The sequence below is a fragment of the Panulirus ornatus genome, chromosome 12 (genome assembly GCF_036320965.1).
Source record: "Panulirus ornatus isolate Po-2019 chromosome 12, ASM3632096v1, whole genome shotgun sequence".
Classification (NCBI taxonomy): domain Eukaryota; kingdom Metazoa; phylum Arthropoda; class Malacostraca; order Decapoda; family Palinuridae; genus Panulirus; species Panulirus ornatus.
In genome coordinates this window covers 67,046,134-67,070,010 of record NC_092235.1, presented here as the reverse complement: position 1 = coordinate 67,070,010, position 23,877 = coordinate 67,046,134, and the positions used below count along the sequence as shown (strand labels likewise).

At 40.9% G+C, this 23,877-nt stretch overlaps 1 protein-coding gene across 1 annotated transcript in view; it reads right to left on the bottom strand.

The window, feature by feature from the left end:
• Positions 1 to 8,137: 8,137 nt before the first annotated feature.
• LOC139752268 (uncharacterized) overlaps positions 8,138 to 23,877 on the bottom strand; it is an 86,403-nt gene continuing 70,663 nt past the window's right edge. The window contains exons 11-13 of the mRNA XM_071668300.1: positions 23,690 to 23,846; positions 13,859 to 19,314; positions 8,138 to 8,323 (exon numbers count right to left, since the gene is read on the bottom strand). Of these exons, the coding sequence (XP_071524401.1) occupies positions 8,138 to 8,323; positions 13,859 to 19,314; positions 23,690 to 23,846 (5,799 nt within the window). The remainder of the gene's footprint in view (positions 8,324 to 13,858; positions 19,315 to 23,689; positions 23,847 to 23,877) is intronic.

The window sequence follows — 23,877 nt, the reverse complement described above, 5'->3', positions numbered from 1 at the left end:
GTGGCATGAGAAGAGTGGGAGGTGGGTTGATTAGAAAGGGTAGTGAGTGGTGGGATGAAGAAGTAAGAGTATTAGTGAAAGAGAAGAGAGAGGCATTTGGACGATTTTTGCAGGGAAAAAATGTAATTGAGTGGGAGACGTATAAAAGAAAGAGACAGGTGGTCAAGAGAAAGGTGCAAGAGGTGAAAAAAAGGGCAAATGAGAGTTGGGGTGAGAGAGTATCATTAAATTTTAGGGAGAATAAAAAGATGTTCTGGAAGGAGGTAAATAAAGTGCGTAAGACAAGGGAGCAAATGGGAACTTCAGTGAAGGGCGCAAATGGGGAGGTGATAACAAGTAGTGGTGATGTGAGAAGGAGATAGAGTGAGTATTTTGAAGGTTTGTTGAATGTGTTTGATGATAGAGTGGCAGATATAGGGTGTTTTGGTCGAGGTGGTGTGCAAAGTGAGAGGGTTAGGAAAAATGATTTGGTAAATAGAGAAGAGGTAGTAAAAGCTTTGCGGAAGATGAAAGCCGGCAAGGCAGCGGGTTTGGATGGTTTTGCAGTGGAATTTATTAAAAAAGGGCGTGACTCTATTGTTGACTGGTTGGTAAGGTTATTTAATGTATGTATGACTCATGGTGAGGTGCCTGAGGATTGGCGGAATGCTGCATAGTGCCATTGTACAAAGGCAAAGGGGATAAGAGTGAGTGCTCAAATTACAGAGGTATAAGTTTGTTGAGTATTCCTGGTAAATTATATGGGAGGGTATTGATTGAGAGGGTGAAGGCATGTACAGAGCATCAGATTGGGGAAGAGCAGTGTGGTTTCAGAAGTGGTAGAGGATGTGTGGATCAGGTGTTTGCTTTGAAGAATGTATGTGAGAAATACTTAGAAAAGCAAATGGATTTGTATGTAGCATTTATGGATCTGGAGAAGGCATATGATAGAGTTGATAGAGATGCTCTGTGGAAGGTATTAAGAATATATGGTGTGGGAGGCAAGTTGTTAGAAGCAGTGAAAAGTTTTTATCGAGGATGTAAGGCATGTGTACGTGTAGGAAGAGAGGAAAGTGATTGGTTCTCAGTGAATGTAGGTTTGCGGCAGGGGTGTGTGATGTCTCCATGGTTGTTTAATTTGTTTATGGATGGGGTTGTTAGGGAGGTGAATGCAAGAGTTTTGGAAAGAGGGGCAAGTATGAAGTCTGTTGGGGATGAGAGAGCTTGGGAAGTGAGTCAGTTGCTGTTCGCTGATGATACAGCGCTGGTGGCTGATTCATGTGAGAAACTGCAGAATATATATATATATATGTATATATATATATTTTTTTTTTTGCTTTGTCGCTGTCTCCCGCGTTTGCGAGGTAGCGCAAGGAAACAGACGAAAGAAATGGCCCAACCCACCCCATACACATGTATATACATACGTCCACACACGCAAATATACATACCTACACAGCTTTCCATGCTTTACCCCAGACGCTTCACATGCCCTGATTCAACCCACAGACAGCACGTCAACCCCGGTATACCACATCGATCCAATTCACTCTATTCCTTGCCCTCCTTTCACCCTCCTGCATGTTCAGGCCCCGATCACACAAAATCTTCTTCACTCCATCTTTCCACCTCCAATTTGGTCTCCCACTTATCTTCGTTCCCTTCACCTCCGACACATATATCCTCTTGGTCAATCTTTCCTCACTCATTCTCTCCATGTGCCCAAACCACTTCAAAACACCCTCTTCTGCTCTCTCAACCACGCTCTTTTTTATTTCCACACATCTCTCTTACCCTTACGTTACTTACTCGATCAAACCACCTCACACCACACATTGTCCTCAAACATCTCATTTCCAGCACATCCATCCTCCTGCGCACAACTCTATCCATAGCCCACGCCTTGCAACCATACAACATTGTTGGAACCACTATTCCTTCAAACATACCCATTTTTGCTTTCCGAGATAATGTTCTCGACTTCCACACATTCTTCAAGGCTCCCAGGATTTTCACCCCCTCCCCCACCCTATGATCCACTTCCGCTTCCATGGTTCCTATCCGCTGCCAGATCCACTCCCAGATATCTAAAACACTTTACTTCCTCCAGTTTTTCTCCATTCAAACTTACCTCCCAATTGACTTGACCCTCACTCCTACTGTACCTAATTACCTTGCTCTTATTCACATTTACTCTTAACTTTCTTCTTTCACACACTTTACCAAACTCAGTCACCAGCTTCTGCAGTTTCTCACATGAATCAGCCACCAGCGCTGTATCATCAGCGAACAGCAACTGACTCACTTCCCAAGCTCTCTCATCCCCAACAGACTTCATACTTGCCCCTCTTTCCAAAACTCTTGCATTCACCTCCTAACAACCCCATCCATAAACAATTAAACAACCATGGAGACATCACACACCCTGCCGCAAACCTACATTCATGAGAACCAATCACTTTCCTCTCTTCCTACACGTACACATGCACTTACTCCTCGATAAAAACTTTCATGCTTCTAACAACTTGCCTCCCACACCATTATTCTTAATACCTTCCACAGAGCATCTCTATCAACTCTATCATATGCCTTCTCCAGATTCCATAAATGCTACATACAAATCCATTTGCTTTTCTAAGTATTTCTACATACATTCTTCAAAGCAAACACCTGATCACACATCCTCTACCACTTCTGAAACCACACTGCTCTTTCCCAATCTGATGCTCTGTACATGCCTTCACCCTCTCAATCAATACCCTCCCATATAATTTACCAGGAATACTCAACAAACTTATACCTCTGTAATTTGAGCACTCACTCTTATCCCCTTTGCCTTTGTACAATGGCACTATGCACGCATTCCGCCAATCCTCAGGCACCTCACCATGAGTCATACATACATTAAATAACCTTACCAACCAGTCAATAATACAGTCACCCCCTTTTTTAATAAATTCCACTGCAATACCATCCAAACCTGCTGCCTTGCCAGCTTTCATCTTCCGCAAAGCTTTTACCACCTCTTCTCTGTTTACCAAATCATTTTCCTAACCCTCTCACTTTGCACACCACCTCGACCAATCACCCTATATCTGCCACTCTTCTCAAACACATTCAACAAACCTTCAAAATACTCACTCCATTCTCCTTCTCAACATCACCACTACTTGTTATCACCTCCCCATTTGCGCCCTTCACTGAAGTTCCCATTTGCTCCCTTGTCTTACGCACTTTATTTACCTCCTTCCAGAACATCTTTTTATTCTCCCTAAAATTTTATGATACTCTCTCACCCCAACTCTCATTTGCCTCTTTTTCACCTTTTGCACCTTTCTCTTGACCTCCAGTCTCTTTCTTTTATACATCTCCCACTCAATTGCATTTTTTCCCTGCAAAAAACGTCCAAATGCCTCTCTCTTCTCTTTCACTAATAATCTTACTTCTTCATCCCACCACTCACTACCCTTTCTAATCAACCCACCTCCCACTCTTCTCATGCCACAGCATCTTTTGCGCAATCCATCACAGCTTCCCTAAATATATCCCATTCCTCCCCCACTCCCTTACTTCCATTATATGTTATATATAATATATATATATATATATTATATATATATATATATATATATATATATATATATTATCCCTGGGGATAGGGGATTAAGAATACTTCCCACGTATTCCCTGCGTGTCGTAGAAGGCGACTAAAAGGGGAGGGAGCGGGGGGCTGGAAATCTCCCCTCTCGTTTTTTTTTTAATTTTCCAAAAGAAGGAACAGAGAATTGGGCCAGTCAAAGGCCCAGTCCTCTGTTCTTAATGCTACCTCGCTAACGCGGGAAATGGCGAATAGTTTAAAAGAAAAAGAAAAAATATATATATATATATATATTATATATATATATATATTTTTTTTTTTTTTTTTTTAGACTTTGTCGCTGTACTCCGCGTTTGCGAGGTAGCGCAAGGAAACAGACGAAAGAAATGGCCCAACCCCCCCATACACATGTACATACACACGTCCACACACGGAGAAATATACATACCTACACAGCTTTCCATGGTTTACCCCGGACGCTTCACATGCCTTGATTCAATCCAATGACAGCACGTCAACCCCGGTATACCACATCGATCCAATTCACTCTATTCCTTGCCCGCCTTTCACCCTCCTGCATGTTCAGGCCCCGATCACTCAAAATCTTTTTCACTCCATCTTTCCACCTCCAATTTGATCTCCCACTTCTCCTTGTTCCCTCCACCTCTGACACATATATCCTCTTGGTCAATCTTTTCTCACTCATTCTCTCCATGTGACCAAACCATTTCAAAACACCCTCTTCTGCTCTCTCAACCACGCTCTTTTTATTTCCATACATCTCTCTTACCCTTACATTACTTACTCGATCAAACCACCTCACACCACATATTGTCCTCAAACATCTCATTTCCAGCACATCCACCCTCCTGCGCACAACTCTATCAATAGCTCATGCCTCGCAACCATACAACATTGTTGGAACCACTATTCCTTCAAACATACCTATTTTTGCTTTCCGAGATAATGTTCTCGACTTCCAAACATTCTTCAAGGCTCCCAGGATTTTCACCCCCTCCCCCACCCTATGATTCACTTTCGCTTCCATGGTTCCATCCGCTGCCTGATCCACTCCAAGATATCTAAAACACTTTACTTCCTCCAGTTTTTCTCCATTCAAACTTACCTCCCAATTGACTTGACCCTCACCCCTACTGTACCTAATAACCTTGCTCTTATTCACATTTATATATATATATATTCTTCATACCATTCACCATTTCCCGCGTTAGCGAGGTAGCCTTAAGAACAGAGGACTGAGCCTTTGAGGGAATAACCTCACCTGGCCCCATTCTCTGTTCCTGCGGAAGACACTGATCAATTGTAATAATAATAAATATATTTGATAACAGAGTGGCAGATATAGGGTGTTTTGGTCGAGGTGGTGTGCAAAGTGAGAGGGTTAGGGAAAATGATTTGGTAAACAGAGAAGAGACAGTAAAAGCTTTGCGGAAGATGAAAGCCGGCAAGGCAGCAGGTTTGGATGGTATTGCAGTGGAATTTATTAAAAAAGGGGGTGACTGTATTGTTGACTGGTTGGCAAGGTTATTTAATGTATGTATGACTCATGGTGAGGTGCCTGAGGATTGGCGGAGTGCGTGCATAGTGCCATTGTACAAAGGCAAAGGGGATAAGAGTGAGTGCTCAAATTACAGAGGTATAAGTTTGTTGAGCAAAGGTTATTAGGTACAGTAGGGGTGAGGGTCAAGTCAATTGGGAGGTGAGTTTGAATGGAGAAAAACTGGAGGAAGTGAAGTGTTTTAGATATCTGGGAGTGGATCTGTCAGCGGATGGAACCATGGAAGCGGAAGTGGATCATAGGGTGGGGGAGGGGGCGAAAATTTTGGGAGCCTTGAAAAATGTGTGGAAGTCGAGAACATTATCTCGGAAAGCAAAAATGGGTATGTTTGAGGGAATAGTGGTTCCAACAATGCTGTATGGTTGCGAGGCGTGGGCTATGGATAGAGATGTGCGCAGGAGGATGGATGTGCTGGAAATGAGATGTTTGAGGACAATGTGTGGTGTGAGGTGGTTTGATCGAGTAAGTAACGTAAGGGTAAGAGAGATGTGTGGAAATAAAAAGAGCGTGGTCGAGAGAGCAGAAGAGGGTGTTTTGAAATGGTTTGGGCACATGGAGAGAATGAGTGAGGAGAGATTGACCAAGAGGATATATGTGTCGGAGGTGGAGGGAACGAGGAGAAGAGGGAGACCAAATTGGAGGTGGAAAGATGGAGTGAAAAAGATTTTGTGTGATCGGGGCCTGAACATGCAGGAGGGTGAAAGGAGGGCAAGAAATAGAGTGAATTGGAGTCATGTGGTATACAGGGGTTGACGTGCTGTCAGTGGATTGAATCAAGGCATGTGAAGCGTCTGGGGGTAAACCATGGAAAGCTGTGTAGGTATGTATATTTGCGTGTCTGGATGTGTGTATGTGCATGTGTATGGGGGGGGGGGGGTTGGGCCATTTCTTTCGTCTGTTTCCTTGCGCTACCTCGCAAACGCGGGAGACAGCGACAAAGTATAAAAAAAAAAAAAAAAAAAAAAAAAAAAAAAAAAAAAAAAAGTTTGTTGAGTATTCCTGGTAAATTATATGGGAGGGTATTGATTGAGAGGGTGAAGGCATGTACAGAGCATCAGATTGGGGAAGAGCAGTGTGGTTTCAGAAGTGGTAGAGGATGTGTGGATCAGGTGTTTGCTTTGAAGAATGTATGTGAGAAATACTTAGAAAAGCAAATGGATCTGTATGTAGCAATTATGGATCTGGAGAAGGCATATGATAGAGTTGATAGAGATGCTCTGTGGAAGGTATTAAGAATATATGGTGTGGGAGGCAAGTTGTTAGAAGCAGTGAAAAGTTTTTATCAAGGATGTAAGGCATGTGTACGTGTAGGAAGAGAGGAAAGTGATTGGTTCTCAGTGAATGTAGGTTTGCGGCAGGAGTGTGAGATGTCTCCATGGTTGTTTAATTTGTTTATGGATGGGGTTGTTAGGGAGGTGAATGCAAGAGTTTTGGAAAGAGGGGCAAGTATGAAGTCTGTTGGGGATGAGAGAGCTTGGGAAGTGAGTCAGTTGTTGTTCGCTGATGATACAGCGCTGGTGGCTGATTCATGTGAGAAACTGCAGAAGCTGGTGACTGAGTTTAGTAAAGTGTGTGAAAGAAGAAAGTTAAGAGTAAATGTGAATAAGAGCAAATGTGAATAAGAGCAAGGTTATTAGGTACAGTAGGGTTGAGGGTCAAGTCAATTGGGAGGTAAGTTTGAATGGAGAAAAACTGGAGGAAGTAAAGTGTTTTAGATATCTGGGAGTGGATCTGGCAGCGGATGGAACCATGGAAGCGGAAGTGGATCATAGGGTGGGGGAGGGGGCGAAAATCCTGGGAGCCTTGAAGAATGTGTGGAAGTCGAGAACATTATCTCGGAAAGCAAAAATGGGTATGTTTGAAGGAATAGTGGTTCCAACAATGTTGTATGGTTGCGAGGCATGGGCTATGGATAGAGTTGTGCGCAGGAGGGTGGATGTGCTGGAAATGAGATGTATGAGGACAATGTGTGGTGTGAGGTGGTTTGATCGAGTAAGTAATGTAAGGGTAAGAGAGATGTGTGGAAATAAAAAGAGCGTGGTTGAGAGAGCAGAAGAGGGTGTTTTGAAATGGTTTGGGCACATGGAGAGAATGAGTGAGGAAAGATTGACCAAGAGGATATATGTGTCGGAGGTGGAGGGAACGAGGAGAAGTGAGAGACCAAATTGGAGGTGGAAAGATGGAGTGAAAAAGATTTTGTGTGATCGGGGCCTGAACATGCAGGAGGGTGAAAGGCGGGCAAGGAATAGAGTGAATTGGATCAATGTGGTATACCGGGGTTGACATGCTGTCAGTGGATTGAATCAGGGCATGTGAAGCGTCTGGGGTAAACCATGGAAAGTTCTGTGGGGCCTGGATATGGGAGGGGAGCTGTGGTTTCGGGCATTATTACATGACAGCTAGAGACTGAGTGTGAACGAATTGGGCCTTTGTTGTCTTTTCCTAGTGCTACCTCGCACACATGAGGGGGGAGGGGGATGGTATTCCATGTGTGGCGAGGTGGCGATGGGAATGAATAAAGGCAGACGGTGTGAATTGTGTGCATGGGTATATATCTATGTGTCTCTGTGTGTATATATATGTGTACATTGAGATGTATAGGTATGTATATTTGCGTGTGTGGACGTGTATGTATATACATTGTGTATGGGGGTGGGTTGGGCCATTTCTTTCGTCTGTTTCCTTGCGCTACCTCGGAAACGCGGGAGACAGCGACAAAAAAAAGAAAAAAAAAAATATCCAATCAAGCAAGGTAAAGAAAATATATAATTTATGTGACAGCCAATCAACTAGGAGAATTTCAATTCTTGGTATCATGAAGAGTTTGCATGATAGATAGTTGTCATGGTATTGACATAAATCAAACCTCAGTAGATCTAACTCTGCTGTAAACTTGGATTTAACGGAAAACTTAATACTTTAAGTAGCAAGTGTGAATCAATCCTACGCTCACAGATTATGAATAATTCAGTGATTCCATCTTACCTGCACAGTGACTCTGCTAAATCTTCTAAGCAAGTCCTTAAACACTGTAAAGTTGCAATGAAATCTTTTTGACCTGGTTGAGTTTCCTTTTCTGTACCCTCTGATCTTTCCTCGCTAATAACTTGGTTATCTCTTAAAGTGCTAAAGAGTATTCGAGGTGCTGGAAGAACAGGAGTCTCATCCTATTGAGAAATCATTCAGTTACTTTATATACATCCAACATACCATCCCCAAAAATCCATGAGCACAGTTCAAGCAGAATATCTATACATCTTTGCATCTAAACATCTACAGTAATTTTTCCCCAGTCTCTATATATTTGAGGTTTTTGTACCATTACAGATGTTACTATTATCCTTACAGAATGAAAGGCAACAGCATAAAGAAAATCTAGTCTTGTAATACCTATGGAGGGGCTACCATTACAGAGCTATCACAGATAAAAGTGGACAATTCTGTTTTCATCTATAATATTTACTTTTTCCTACCTTCCATATTATTGAAATGAGTGCTATTTTGCTTCCATTCCATAGTATATATATATATATATATGTGTATATATATGTATACATTGAGATGTATAGGTATGTATATTTTGCGTGTGTGGATGTGTGTGTATATACATGTGTATGGGGGTGGGTTGGGCCATTTTTTCGTCTGTTTCCTTGCGCTACCTCGCAAACGCGGGAGACAGCGACAAAGCAAAATAAATAAATAAATATATATATAAATATATGGAAAAAGGTGAGAACAATGGAAGTAAGGGGAGTGGGGGAGGAATGGGATGTATTTAGGGAATCAGTGATGGATTGCACAAAAGATGCTTGTGGCATGAGAAGAGTGGGAGGTGGGTTGATTAGAAAGGGTAGTGAGTGGTGGGATGAAGAAGTAAGAGTATTAGTGAAAGAGAAGAGAGAGGCATTTGGACGATTTTTGCAGGGAAAAAATGTAATTGAGTGGGAGACGTATAAAAGAAAGAGACAGGTGGTCAAGAGAAAGGTGCAAGAGGTGAAAAAAAGGGCAAATGAGAGTTGGGGTGAGAGAGTATCATTAAATTTTAGGGAGAATAAAAAGATGTTCTGGAAGGAGGTAAATAAAGTGCGTAAGACAAGGGAGCAAATGGGAACTTCAGTGAAGGGCGCAAATGGGGAGGTGATAACAAGTAGTGGTGATGTGAGAAGGAGATAGAGTGAGTATTTTGAAGGTTTGTTGAATGTGTTTGATGATAGAGTGGCAGATATAGGGTGTTTTGGTCGAGGTGGTGTGCAAAGTGAGAGGGTTAGGGAAAATGATTTGGTAAATAGAGAAGAGGTAGTAAAAGCTTTGCGGAAGATGAAAGCCGGCAAGGCAGCGGGTTTGGATGGTTTTGCAGTGGAATTTATTAAAAAAGGGCGTGACTCTATTGTTGACTGGTTGGTAAGGTTATTTAATGTATGTATGACTCATGGTGAGGTGCCTGAGGATTGGCGGAATGCTGCATAGTGCCATTGTACAAAGGCAAAGGGGATAAGAGTGAGAGCTCAAATTACAGAGGTATAAGTTTGTTGAGTATTCCTGGTAAATTATATGGGAGGGTATTGATTGAGAGGGTGAAGGCATGTACAGAGCATCAGATTGGGGAAGAGCAGTGTGGTTTCAGAAGTGGTAGAGGATGTGTGGATCAGGTGTTTGCTTTGAAGAATGTATGTGAGAAATACTTAGAAAAGCAAATGGATTTGTATGTAGCATTTATGGATCTGGAGAAGGCATATGATAGAGTTGATAGAGATGCTCTGTGGAAGGTATTAAGAATATATGGTGTAGGGAGGCAAGTTGTTAGAAGCAGTGAAAAGCTTTTATCGAGGATGTAAGGCATGTGTACGTGTAGGAAGAGAGGAAAGTGATTGGTTCTCAGTGAATGTAGGTTTGCGGCAGGGGTGTGTGATGTCTCCATGGTTGTTTAATTTGTTTATGGATGGGGTTGTTAGGGAGGTGAATGCAAGAGTTTTGGAAAGAGGGGCAAGTATGAAGTCTGTTGGGGATGAGAGAGCTTGGGAAGTGAGTCAGTTGCTGTTCGCTGATGATACAGCGCTGGTGGCTGATTCATGTGAGAAACTGCAGAATATATATATATATATGTATATATATATATTTTTTTTTTTGCTTTATCGCTGTCTCCCGCGTTTGCGAGGTAGTGCAAGGAAACAGACGAAAGAAATGGCCCAACCCACCCCATACACATGTATATACATACGTCCACACACGCAAATATACATACCTACACAGCTTTCCATGCTTTACCCCAGACGCTTCACATGCCCTGATTCAACCCACTGACAGCACGTCAACCCCGGTATACCACATCGATCCAATTCACTCTATTCCTTGCCCTCCTTTCACCCTCCTGCATGTTCAGGCCCCGATCACACAAAATCTTCTTCACTCCATCTTTCCACCTCCAATTTGGTCTCCCACTTATCCTCGTTCCCTTCACCTCCGACACATATATCCTCTTGGTCAATCTTTCCTCACTCATTCTCTCCATGTGCCCAAACCACTTCAAAACACCCTCTTCTGCTCTCTCAACCACGCTCTTTTTTATTTCCACACATCTCTCTTACCCTTACGTTACTTACTCGATCAAACCACCTCACACCACACATTGTCCTCAAACATCTCATTTCCAGCACATCCATCCTCCTGCGCACAACTCTATCCATAGCCCACGCCTTGCAACCATACAACATTGTTGGAACCACTATTCCTTCAAACATACCCATTTTTGCTTTCCGAGATAATGTTCTCGACTTCCACACATTCTTCAAGGCTCCCAGGATTTTCACCCCCTCCCCCACCCTATGATCCACTTCCGCTTCCATGGTTCTATCCGCTGCCAGATCCACTCCCAGATATCTACAACACTTTACTTCCTCCAGTTTTTCTCCATTCAAACTTACCACCCAATTGACTTGACCCTCAACCCTACTGTACCTAATAACCTTGCTCTTATTCACATTTACTCTTAACTTTCTTCTTTCACACACTTTACCAAACTCAGTCACCAGCTTCTGCAGTTTCTCACATGAATCAGCCACCAGCGCTGTATCATCAGCAAACAACAACTGACTCACTTCCCAAGCTCTCTCATCCCCAACAGACTTCATACTTCATATATATATACATATATATATATATATATATATATATATATATATATATATATATATATATATATATATATATATATATATATGGTAAACTATACATATATATATATATATATATATATATATATATATATATATATATATATATATATATATATATATATATATGGTAAACTATATGGGAGGGTATTGATTGAGAGGGTGAAGGCATGTACAGAGCATCAGATTGGGGAAGAGCAGTGTGGTTTCAGAAGTGGTAGAGGATGTGTGGATCAGGTGTTTGCTTTGAAGAATGTATGTGAGAAATACTTAGAAAAGCAAATGGATTTGTATGTAGCATTTATGGATCTGGAGAAGGCATATGATAGAGTTGATAGAGATGCTCTGTGGAAGGTATTAAGAATATATGGTGTGGGAGGAAAGTTGTTAGAAGCAGTGAAAAGTTTTTATCGAGGATGTAAGGCATGTGTACGTGTGGGAAGAGAGGAAAGTGATTGGTTCTCAGTGAATGTAGGTCTGCGGCAGGGGTGTGTGATGTCTCCATGGTTGTTTAATTTGTTTATGGATGGGGTTGTTAGGGAGGTAAATGCAAGAGTTTTGGAAAGAGGGGCAAGTATGAAGTCTGTTGGGGATGAGAGAGCTTGGGAAGTGAGTCAGTTGTTGTTCGCTGATGATACAGCGCTGGTGGCTGATTCATGTGAGAAACTGCAGAAGCTGGTGACTGAGTTTGGAAAAGTGTGTGGAAGAAGAAAGTTAAGAGTAAATGTGAATAAGAGCAAGGTTATTAGGTACAGTAGGGTTGAGGGTCAAGTCAATTGGGAGGTGAGTTTGAATGGAGAAAAACTGGAGGAAGTGAAGTGTTTTAGATATCTGGGAGTGGATCTGGCAGCGGATGGAACCATGGAAGCGGAAGTGGATCATAGGGTGGGGGAGGGGGCGAAAATCCTGGGGGCCTTGAAAAATGTGTGGAAGTCGAGAACATTATCTCGGAAAGCAAAAATGGGTATGTTTGAAGGAATAGTGGTTCCAACAATGTTGTATGGTTGCGAGGCGTGGGCTATGGATAGAGTTGTGCGCAGGAGGATGGATGTGCTGGAAATGAGATGTTTGAGGACAATGTGTGGTGTGAGGTGGTTTGATCGAGTGAGTAACGTAAGGGTAAGAGAGATGTGTGGAAATAAAAAGAGCGTGGTTGAGAGAGCAGAAGAGGGTGTTTTGAAGTGGTTTGGGCACATGGAGAGGATGAGTGAGGAAAGATTGACCAAGAGGATATATGTGTCGGAGGTGGAGGGTACAAGGAGAAGAGGGAGACCAAATTGGAGGTGGAAAGATGGAGTGAAAAAGATTTTGTGTGATCGGGGCCTGAACATGCAGGAGGGTGAAAGGAGGGCAAGGAATAGAGTGAATTGGAGCGATGTGGTATACCGGGTTGACGTGCTGTCAGTGGATTGAAGCAAGGCATGTGAAGCGTCTGGGGTAAAGCATGGAAAGCTGTGTAGGTATGTATATTTGCGTGTGTGGACGTATGTATATACACGTGTATGGGGGGGGTTGGGCCATTTCTTTCGTCTGTTTCCTTGCGCTACCTCGCAAACGCGGGAGACAGCGACAAAGTATAATAAATAAAATAAATATATATATATATATTTTTTTTTTTATTTTTTTTTATTTTTTATTTTTTATTTCATACTATTCGTCATTTCCCGCATTAGTGAGGTAGTGTTAAGAACAGAGGACTGGGCCTTTGAGGGAATATCCTCACCTGGCCCCCCTTCTCTGTTCCTTCTTTTGGAAAAAAAAAAAAAAAGAGAGGGGAGGATTTCCAGCCACCCGCTCCCTCCCCTTTTAGTCACCTTCTACGACACAGGGAATACGTGGGAAGTATTCTTAACAAAATTCTGCCCCTTTTAAACATATCTGAAAATAGGCAGAAAGCTCTATGATTCAGTTGTCTGACATCAATTGCTTGAAGGTTGATTGTGGTGTTAGTGCATGGGGTGAAGCAAGTAATGCTGAAGTGTTGAGATGAGGAATGTCAAAGAAGGAGAGAAATGAAGTGTGGTGTCACGGAGTAGTTTAAGTAAAACACAAAACCTTAAAATGGTTTGGTCAAATGGAAAGGAAGTATAACGGTAAGTTGGTAGAGAAAATTCAAAGCAACAAGGAAAAAGGAAAGAAGTGAGAGTAAGACAGTTGGCATCCAGTGAAGGGGGAAATGGAGGAATATATTGAAAAGAGGAACCAGGAAGGTATGAAGGATATGGAACATGCTATGGAAGTGAGCATTTGAAAAGGGCATACTGACGATATTTTTATCATGGCCACCACCATGGTGTGTGTGTTTTTCGGAACTTAAAATTACGAATATCAAATGACATATAAGTGATAACATCTACAGATTTTCTTTTTACTTCTGCAGTATCCTGCTACAACAAAACGGATTACAAACAAAGGAATTTACCATTAATAATGTTTTAGGGAGTCATGCTTGGATTGCTAAGAATCAGTGTTTCAATGAAATATGTAAATAACTAAAGGTTAATTTTAAACTCCTAAGTTGCAAATACTTACAGTTTTAGTAGTGCTTGGTGTTTCTTGATGTTGCGTGACTGGATCACCAAAGGCCTGATTAGTTAACCTGTTAAGAAGACTACTGAGAACTGCAGAAGTCTGGGATGAGCTTGTCACTTTATTAACTTCACAGCCAACGGCAGTATCCAAGTTTTGTTTCTTCTGTTCTTGAAATAAGATTCCATGGTTCAGCAATGATGGAGTAGGAAGATCAATTAATTTCTCTTGGCAGAAAAGATCTTGAGATTTAACTGAATCTATGGGAACAAGTGGATTAATGGGAACCAATGAGGTTGCTTGAGTTGTGGCTGATGTAGAGTTTACGTGGCACAAACAAATTTCCTTACTACCATTATTTTCATTCACAGCTGTGATTTCCTCTACTACTAAAGAATCTTCATCATCTGAGGACATCCAGGAATGCTTTGGGATCATATCAAAAGGCTTTTGGTTAGCTTCTTCTTCAGAATCATTGTCAAACTTAAGCTGAGAGTTAATGCCAGTTTTTGGAGATGGGGAACTGTAATTTTCCTTTAATTCATTTACAGAGGCATTTAGGGATTCTTTCCTATTCTTAGACATATCATCACCTCGACTGTCAATATATGAAGTGTCTGCCTCTGATACATAACTAAACCTAGCTGAAGACCCCAAATGGTGATCTTTTTCATGGATTAAAGTGCTCTGAAGTCGTCCAGCAGGGGAATTTTGAGGATCTGGTTTATCCTCAAAAATCTCACTTATCTCATTAACATCAAACGTCTGTGTCATATGCTCTCCTTCTACAGACACTGGAGTATTATTTGGTGGATCAGGAACATGCATGCCACATGTGTCTAGAGCTTTCACATCTCTTGGCTTACTTTGAACATTTTGCTGCTGAGGAAGAATATTTTCAATCATGGCCTTGATTTCCATATCTTCCACCAATTTTCTAACTCTCTTCTGTTGTGGCTCTTTCACTTTTGGAGATCCTGAGAGTTCTGGCGATGAAAATCCAAAACTTTCCTCAATGTCAGTTCTTACTTTGCTATACCTATCGTCCTTACCTTTAAAGGCAGCAAGTTTAAATTCCATCATGCTTGACTTGCTTGATTCTGGTGAACTTTTACTTGTGTGCCGTAAACTTTCAATGGATTCATTCTGAACAATATCAGACTCTTCTACGTGAGTTGTGGATTTATCATCTTGACTTTTTCTTTTCATAGATCTATTATCAGTTTCAACATCTGTGCTTCTCTCTGTGGAAGATATAGATTTGTCTAAATGTTGGAGCACACGTCTACATCTTGTTTTCCCACTAACAGTTACTTCCTTGAGCACATGTTTACATCTTGTTTTCCCACTAACAGTCACTTCCTTGTCTATGTCAGTAAAGCAATTGCTCTTCTCTTTACCTGTTTTTCTTTTCTTTTTATCTAATGGCCTCCACTCATCACCACTGCTAAACTCATATACATGTAACCTTGATTCTGGTGAACTTCTACTTGGGTGGCATAAACTTTCAATGGATTCATTCTGAGCATTATCAGATTCTTCTATGTGACTTATGGGTTTAACATCTTGACTTTTTCTTTTCATAGATTTATTGTCAGTTTTGACATCTTTGTTTCTCTCTGTGGAAGATACAAATCTGTCTAAATGTTGGAGCTTGCGTTTACATCTCGTTTTCCCACTAACAGTCACTTCCTTGTCTATGTCAGTAAAGCATTTGCTCATCTCTTTGCGTGATTTTCTTTTCTTTTTAACAAATGGCCTCCAATCATCATCACTGCTAAACTCATATACACGTGACCTTGAGTGAGATTTTGTTCTATTGGAATAAGTGGATCCTTTAAACTTCTTTGACTTTTTCTGGCCATGTAACCAACTGTGCTCAGTTTCTTTCCCTGAACTATCAAAATCTGAATATACACCATGAGAAACATTTAACTCACTTTCCTCAGTCTTAGGGTACTCAACATAACCAAATGTTGTCAATGAGCTCTTTGATGAGGTATTAATGCTTTTATCTTTTTCAAGGCTTGTGAACTTGTGAAAACTTCTAAATTTGGAACCAGCTTTAGTGAATCTGCTTTGATTTCCATCTACACACTTGATATTTTCTTTCTCACCACATCTCTTAGAGTCAGCAGAAGGATATCCTTGATTATCTTTTTTAGGAATCTCTGAACTCATTTCAGTATCAGATAATCCATCAGTGTCAGCAACATTTTTGCATTTTTCAGTGCTACCACTTTCTTCAGGTTCATTGATAAACTTTGATGGATGTCCTGTGGAATTGCAAGGAACTTTCACATCAATATCATCAAAGGTGCATACTATATCATTTGGTGGACTGGCCTCCAACATTAACAGGGAACTAGTGTCAAAAAGCTTCTTTTTACTCTTTAAAATTTTCACATTAGTTTCTATAGATGGGGTATAGCTCTTATTTCTTTCATGTAATGATTCATATGATTTCCATCTTTCTTTCTTCTCAACTTGATTCTTTGACCTATAGTCTGCTGACCTGCTACCCAATTTGCTAATGTTTGTGCAATAAGGAACCTTTGAAGGGGTCTTGAAGCCAATGGGTTTGACAGGATAATCAGCCAAAATCATCAATGAAGACACCAAACCCTTACTTGGACTCTTTTTGCTTCCATGTCTTACAGAAGCAAGAGAGTCATCACGTTCACCATGGTAGGATACTCCCTTATCATCTTTAGAATCTGGGCTTGAAGCTATTGCACAGTTTAAGTCAAGAGCTGCTTGATCAGTAGTCTGACATACAGTAGTCAAGAGATTAATTTCCCTACAAATAACAAGCTTGTTCATTTCTTGATGTCTGACCTCTGTTACAGGTAAGCTGTCATTTGCTTTTTTTACATCATCAGTATGAACTGGAACATCTACACTTTGTAAATGTGAGGCATTCAATAACTGATCATCATCATCTTTCTTTGGTGTATCCTCAGGAGCAGTCTGAGAAAGGCCAAACTCACATTCTGCACGTAATTCTATGGAAGATGGAATGACAGTTATTTTCAATGGAGAAGCATGGTATGATGGAGAAGCTTTAGGTGAGATGGGCTTGAATGGTGTAGATTTTAAAAAGGTAGGACTGGTTGGGGGGGATTTAGGTGAGACAGGATTCAGGTTAGGGTCATGATAAGTAGGCTTGCAGGGGGAAGGCATTATTGTTGCAGGTATCATGGCATTAATAATGCTTTTGGGTAATGGAGTATCAGGATTATTGGCTTCTGGCCAATGGGTACCATGCCACAATGTCTCAGGCCTTGGGGTGTCATGCTCATAGATGACAGGCCATGGCGTGCCTGGTCTTAAGTTAATATTCTTTGGAACATTACTTTTAGGGCTGTAAGGTTTAGGTGGATTACATTTCTCTTTGTCAAGGTGCTTAGTATGAGCCTCTGGAGCAGTTAACCTTTTATCATTAACCCAAAAATAGGTTTCTTGTAAAGTGTCAGCTTCTGGTATTTTTGGACTTTGGTTATCAGACAACAGTGTACATGTTTGCACAGCATTAACTTCTGAAGCAGTGGTTGGAGCATCAGCTTTTAAACTTTCAGGTCCACGGGTGTCAGAAATTGGATTATCAAGCCTTGAAGGATCATACTTTACAGGGATCACTCTAGGAGAATCATATAATGAAGTATATTTCTGAACTTCTGCAGTCTGCCGACCACAAGACTCTGTTGTGTATCCCTTTGGAAGGCCAGGGGATGAACTATAAGCTTTTGGAGTAGCAGAATACACAGATTCAGCATTAAGAGGGGAAGAGCACTTAGTAAAAGTTCTTCGAGTGACAGGATCCACAGCATTTGGAGGGTCAGTGCATAGAGTATTAGCCTTTGGAGGGGCAATGTGAAGAAGGCCAGGCTGTTGATGACCAGCACCTGTGCTAAGTTCCAAAGTCTTTGCCACTGGAATGGGAATCTGCTGCATTTGAACAAATGGAGTGGTAACAGGGCAAGGAATAGCAGGACATAAAGTACCAGCCTTTGATACAGTATGGCTAGAAGCAGAATTTTCCACACTATCATGGTAAGCCTCATCCTTTTTATAGCCAATTTTGTGATGATCATGCACAGGAACAACACCAATATCCTTATAATCATTTGAATGAGAATCATCAGCACCTACAGAATCAGAATCAAGAGCACTGCTCCTTTTGGTACTTACTCGTGGGCTATTAATCCCTAAGGATTCATATTTTATAGCACCTTTATATGCATGACACAACATGTTAGGTCTAGAATTTTTTGGGGGGATGTAACTTTCAGGCTTGGGTGAAGTAAATTTGAGGGAGGCATGGGATTTCACTGATAAGTTCAAAGTTCTAGGTGAGGATATGGTTTTTGTCGGCACAAATTTTGCCTTCTGCTTCAAATCACCTCTGGCTAAAGACAGTAAGCTTTTTTTGGCATTAACCTTATGGGTTGGCAAGAGCTGGCCAACTGCAGTACAACTTTGAGATTTAATACGATTGCGTAGGGGATACACTTTGGTGATTTCAGTTATCAAAGAAGTCGTTTTGCACCTCTTTTTTTTCTTAGTCTGGTAAGATGGTGTTAGTTTTGATGATTTTATACTCCTAGAAGGACTTTCCCAATTTTCTACTTTTTGTGTTTTCTTAGATGATGTCATGCAATAAGAATTCCCTGCAACTCTTATTTTCTTTTTTCTTTTCAAAACTTTAGTGTTATGAGAATACCTTGCATTACCTAATTCTGATGAAGCCACAACAGAAGAATAAGAGGTTTCATCCTTTACATCTTCCTTACCAGATAATATGGTTTTCTTTGTAATTTGTTCGTCCAAACTTTTCTCCTCTTGCTTACTGGTGACAGGATCAGGAACATCTCTTGCCTTATCTGATACATACTTGGAATGACATAAATTCATACTTTTATCTAAATTTTTTGGTGACCCGACAACTGCAGATGAGACTGAATTAACAGCCTTCCAGCATTTTGGAGTTACACGATTATTCAGATATGATTTCTCTTCTTGGGTATTCAAAGAGCAGGGGATAATATCATCTTCAGAAGTAGTCAATTGTTTGGATTCAACTGATTTTTTCTGCGGCACACTGGAAACATTTGCACTGTTATGTTCTATATGGCCTTCTATTGAATCCATTGCCAAATTAAGGAGCATAACATCCTGGGAGGTAGTATTAATATCTGGACTCTCTTTTAACTGCCTTACATGCTCCTTTCCGTTCTTCAATTCCATGCAAGAAGCAACTTCAATCTGATCTTTCTTGCTCAATAGCCTTTCCCTTTCATGACCAAGTTGGATTTCTTTATGTATTTCAGAATAACAGTTTGTCATAGTGTCTATATCAAAATCAAGATATAATGAGCATCTTGAAGTTTTGGTAAACTTTCCATCTAAAAGTTTCTCTGAGGTTTCCTTAGGCTTTGGCAATCTGTCCTTGTTTACAGCTGAAAGAAATAAAGGCAATCTTTTTCCTACTGTAAAAGAAGATAGTTATGAACTATAGATAAAAAAAGAACATCAGAATCTTCACCAATAAACACTAAATAAAATGTGATGAAGGGATGACAGGACAGGAGAAATATATATAACTTTCTCATGCCTGTTTGCTCTTCCCCAATCTGATGCTCTGTACATGCCTTTACCCTCTCAATCAATACCCTCCCATATAATTTCCCAAGAATACTCAACAAATTTATACCTCTGTAATTTGAACACTCACCTTTATCCCCTTTACCTTTGTACAATGGCACTATGCATGCATTCTGCCAATCCTCAGGCACTTCACCATGAACCATACATACACTGAATATCCTCACCAACCATTGATATGTACATTGAATATCCTCAACGACACAGTCACCCCCTTTTTAATAAATTCAACTGCAATACCATCCTAACCTGCCGCCTTGCCGACTTTCATCTTCCACAAAGCTTTCACTACTTCTTCTTTGTTTACCAAACCATTCTCCCTGATCCTCTCACTTCACACACCACCTGGGCCAAAACACCCTATATCTGTCACTCTACCATTGAAGATATTCAACAAACCTTCAAAATACTCACTCCATCTCCTTCTCACTTCACCACCACTTATAATTACTTCCCAATTAGCCCCCTTCACCGATGCTCCCATTTGTTCTCTTGTCTCACACACTTTACCTCCTTCAAAAACATCTTTTTATTCTCCCTAAAATTTAATGATACTCTCTCAACCCAACTCTCATTTGCCTTCTTTTTCACCTCTTGCACTTTTCTCTTAACCTCCTGCCTCTTTCTTTTATACATCTCCCAGTCATTTGCACTACTTCCCCACAAAAATCGTCCAAACGCTTCTCTCTTCTCTTTCACTAACAATCTTACTTCTTCATCCCACCACTCACTACCCTTTCTAATCTGCCCACCTCCCATCTTTCTTATGCCACAAGCATCTTTTGCACAAGCCATCACTGCTTCCCTAAATACATCCCATCCCTCCCCCACTCCCCTTACGTCATTTGCTCTCACCTTTTTCCATTTACCCTCCTGTATGTTCAGGCTCCAATCGCTCAAAATCTTCTTCACTCCATCCTTCCACGTCCAATTTGGTCTCCCACTTCTTCTTCCCTCCACCTCTGACAAATATATCCTCTTTGTCAATCTTTCCTCACTCATTCTCTCCTTATGTCCAAACCATTTCAATACACCCTCTTCTGCTCTCTCAACCACACTATTTCATTTCCACACATTTCTCTTCGTTTCCAATATTCAATGTTTCCCACATTAACGAGATAGTGTCAGGAACAGATTTTAATAAAAGGTGTCACTCACATTCATTCTCTAGCTGTCATGTGTAATGCACCGAAACCACAGATCTCTATCCATAACCGTACCTTTCTGTGGTTCCCGTAAACATCTTATACTGCACCCTGGTTTATTCCAATGACATTAAGTCATCTTCTGTATACCACATCACTTCAATTCACTCTACCTTTCATACAAGTTTTCCATTTCCTGTTAGCAAGGTAGCACCAAACACAGATGAAGAAATGGCCTCATTCACTCACATCCACTCTCTAGCTGCCATCTATAATCTACCAAAGACAGAGACCCCTATCCACAAACGGGCCCAACAGATCTTCCATGGTTTCCCCAGACTGCTTCATAAACTTTGGTTCAGCCTATTAACAGCATGTCATTCAATGTAAACCTTTATAGCCCCAGTTTGTTTTATCCCTTGTATGCCTTGCACAATCCAGCATCTTCAGACCAAGTTTTCAAAACATCTTTTGACCAATCCTTCCACTTTCTCCTTTGTTTCCCCCTTTTCCTGATTCATGTGAGAAACTGCAGAAGCTGGTGACTGAGTTTGGTAAAGTGTGTGGAAGAAGAAAGTTAAGAGTAAATGTGAATAAGAGCAAGGTTATTAGGTACAGTAGGGTTGAGGGTCAAGTCAATTGGGAGGTAAGTTTGAATGGAGAAAAACTGGAGGAAGTGAAGTGTTTTAGATATCTGGGAGTGGATCTGGCAGCGGATGGAACCATGGAAGCGGAAGTGGATCATAGGGTGGGGGAGGGGGCGAAAATTCTGGGGGCCTTGAAGAATGTGTGGAAGTCGAGAACATTATCTCGGAAAGCAAAAATGGGTATGTTTGAAGGAATAGTGGTTCCAACAATGTTGTATGGTTGCGAGGCGTGGGCTATGGATAGAGTTGTGCGCAGGAGGATGGATGTGCTGGAAATGAGATGTTTGAGGACAATGTGTGGTGTGAGGTGGTTTGATCGAGTGAGTAACGTAAGGGTAAGAGAGATGTGTGGAAATAAAAAGAGCGTGGTTGAGAGAGCAGAAGAGGGTGTTTTGAAGTGGTTTGGGCACATGGAGAGGATGAGTGAGGAAAGATTGACCAAGAGGATATATGTGTCGGAGGTGGAGGGAGCAAGGAGAAGAGGGAGACCAAATTGGAGGTGGAAAGATGGAGTGAAAAAGATTTTGTGTGATCGGGGCCTGAACATGCAGGAGGGTGAAAGGAGGGCAAGGAATAGAATGAATTGGAGCGATGTGGTATACCGGGGTTGACGTGCTGTCAGTGGATTGAATCAAGGCATGTGAAGCATCTGGGGTAAACCATGGAAAGCTGTGTAGGTATGTATATTTGCATGTGTGGACGTATGTATATACATGTGTATGGGGGGGGGGTTGGGCCATTTCTTTTGTCTGTTTCCTTGCGCTACCTCGCAAACGCGGGAGACAGCGACAAAGTATAAAAATAAAAAAAACCTATTAATAATCCTTTCTTCACCTCTTATTCTCTCCATATGTCCAAACTATTTTAAAACATCCTCTTCAGCTATTTCATACATACTCCTACTACCAAACCTCTCCCTTACCTCATCATTTCTTATTTGATCAGCCCTTCTAACACCACACACTGTCCTCACATTTCATTTCCAACAAATTTACCCTATGCTTTCCATTTTTGTCTAAGGCCCACATCTCACATCCACATAGCACTGACGGGACTATTATATCCTTAAACATATCTATCCTTGCCCTTAGAGACAGTGACCTACCTTTCCACACATTCCTCGAAGTGCCTAAAACCTTTGCCCTCTCATCCACTATATGGCTTAAATCATCTCCATTGGTTCCATTCCCCACTATATTCATTTACATGTATCTAAAACACTCCATTTCCTCCAATTTCTCTCCATTCAAATTCACACTCCAAATAATTTGTCTCTTTTCACTAATAAACCTAATAACCTTGCTTTTATGCACTTAACTTTTTCCTTTCACATACTCAACCAAACTCAGACACCAGCTTCTCCAGTTTCTTGCTTGAATCTGTCACCAGCACCATATCATCAGAAAACAAAAACTGACTTACCATCCAGGTCCCTCCTTCCCTGAAAGTAACACCCAAATTCTTTTTTCTTAACTTTCACAAGCAACTTTATCATCCCACTACTCACTACATTTTCTCATATACCCACCTCCCACCTTCTGCATGCCACATACTTCCTTAAATACCTCCCATTTCTTGTTTATTCCCCAAGCTGCATTCACTCTCACCTTTTGCAATTCTACACTCAAACTCTCCTAGTATCCCTTCACAAAAGCCTCTTTTCCAAGTTCACTCATCTTTACCACTCTCTTCCCTACCATACAATCTCTTCTTTCCTGAAAACCTCTACAAACCTTTACCTCTGCCTCCACCTAGTAATGATCAGACATCCAACCAGCTGCACCTCTCAGCACAATCAAATCCAAAAGTATCTCTTTTATATCCATATCAGTTATTACATGGTCCAATAATGTCCACTAACTTGCTAATGTGGGAGATGCAACTGTGTACAAAATATGTGGATTATCATATTTAGCTAATCCTCCTAAAGTTTACATCCAAATAACAAAATGATTAGTTGATTTATATAAAATCACACAGGCAACGTTTCCATGAAATGAAATGTTTGGGTGACTAGACAACTATTGGGCTAAGAAGGTTTAACACAAGGGGAATGAGATAAGACTGCAAAAGCATTCCTTTCGTAATACAGCGGTCAACTGGACCAAGCAAAATGAAGGCATATTTAATGCTGAAAAATACTGTCAATCAGACCAAGCGAAGTAAAGGCACATTTAATCATGAAAAAAAATGAAATTCCAAAGGCTATAGAGAAAGCTGAAGCTGAGATATGGGGACCCAAAAAGTATAAAACTCCCTTCCTTTATCCATGAATTAATAGTCTTACATCTACACACACATAAACTGGTAGTTAAGCACACGCATCAAAAAAGTAATAAATAAAGGATATTAATATCTGAACAATAAGAGATACACACCCATTTCTGGTACATTCTGATAAGGGTCACAGGAATATGCAATAGAAGACTTTCTCTGTTTTTTGTATGATGAAGCACTTGAAGACTGTGATAGAGGTACACATATAAGAGAGTTTCCTTGTTCAACCTTCCTCTTCTTTGCAATACAGACCTCACTCTGCAATAGGATATGTGTGAAATGCTATGGA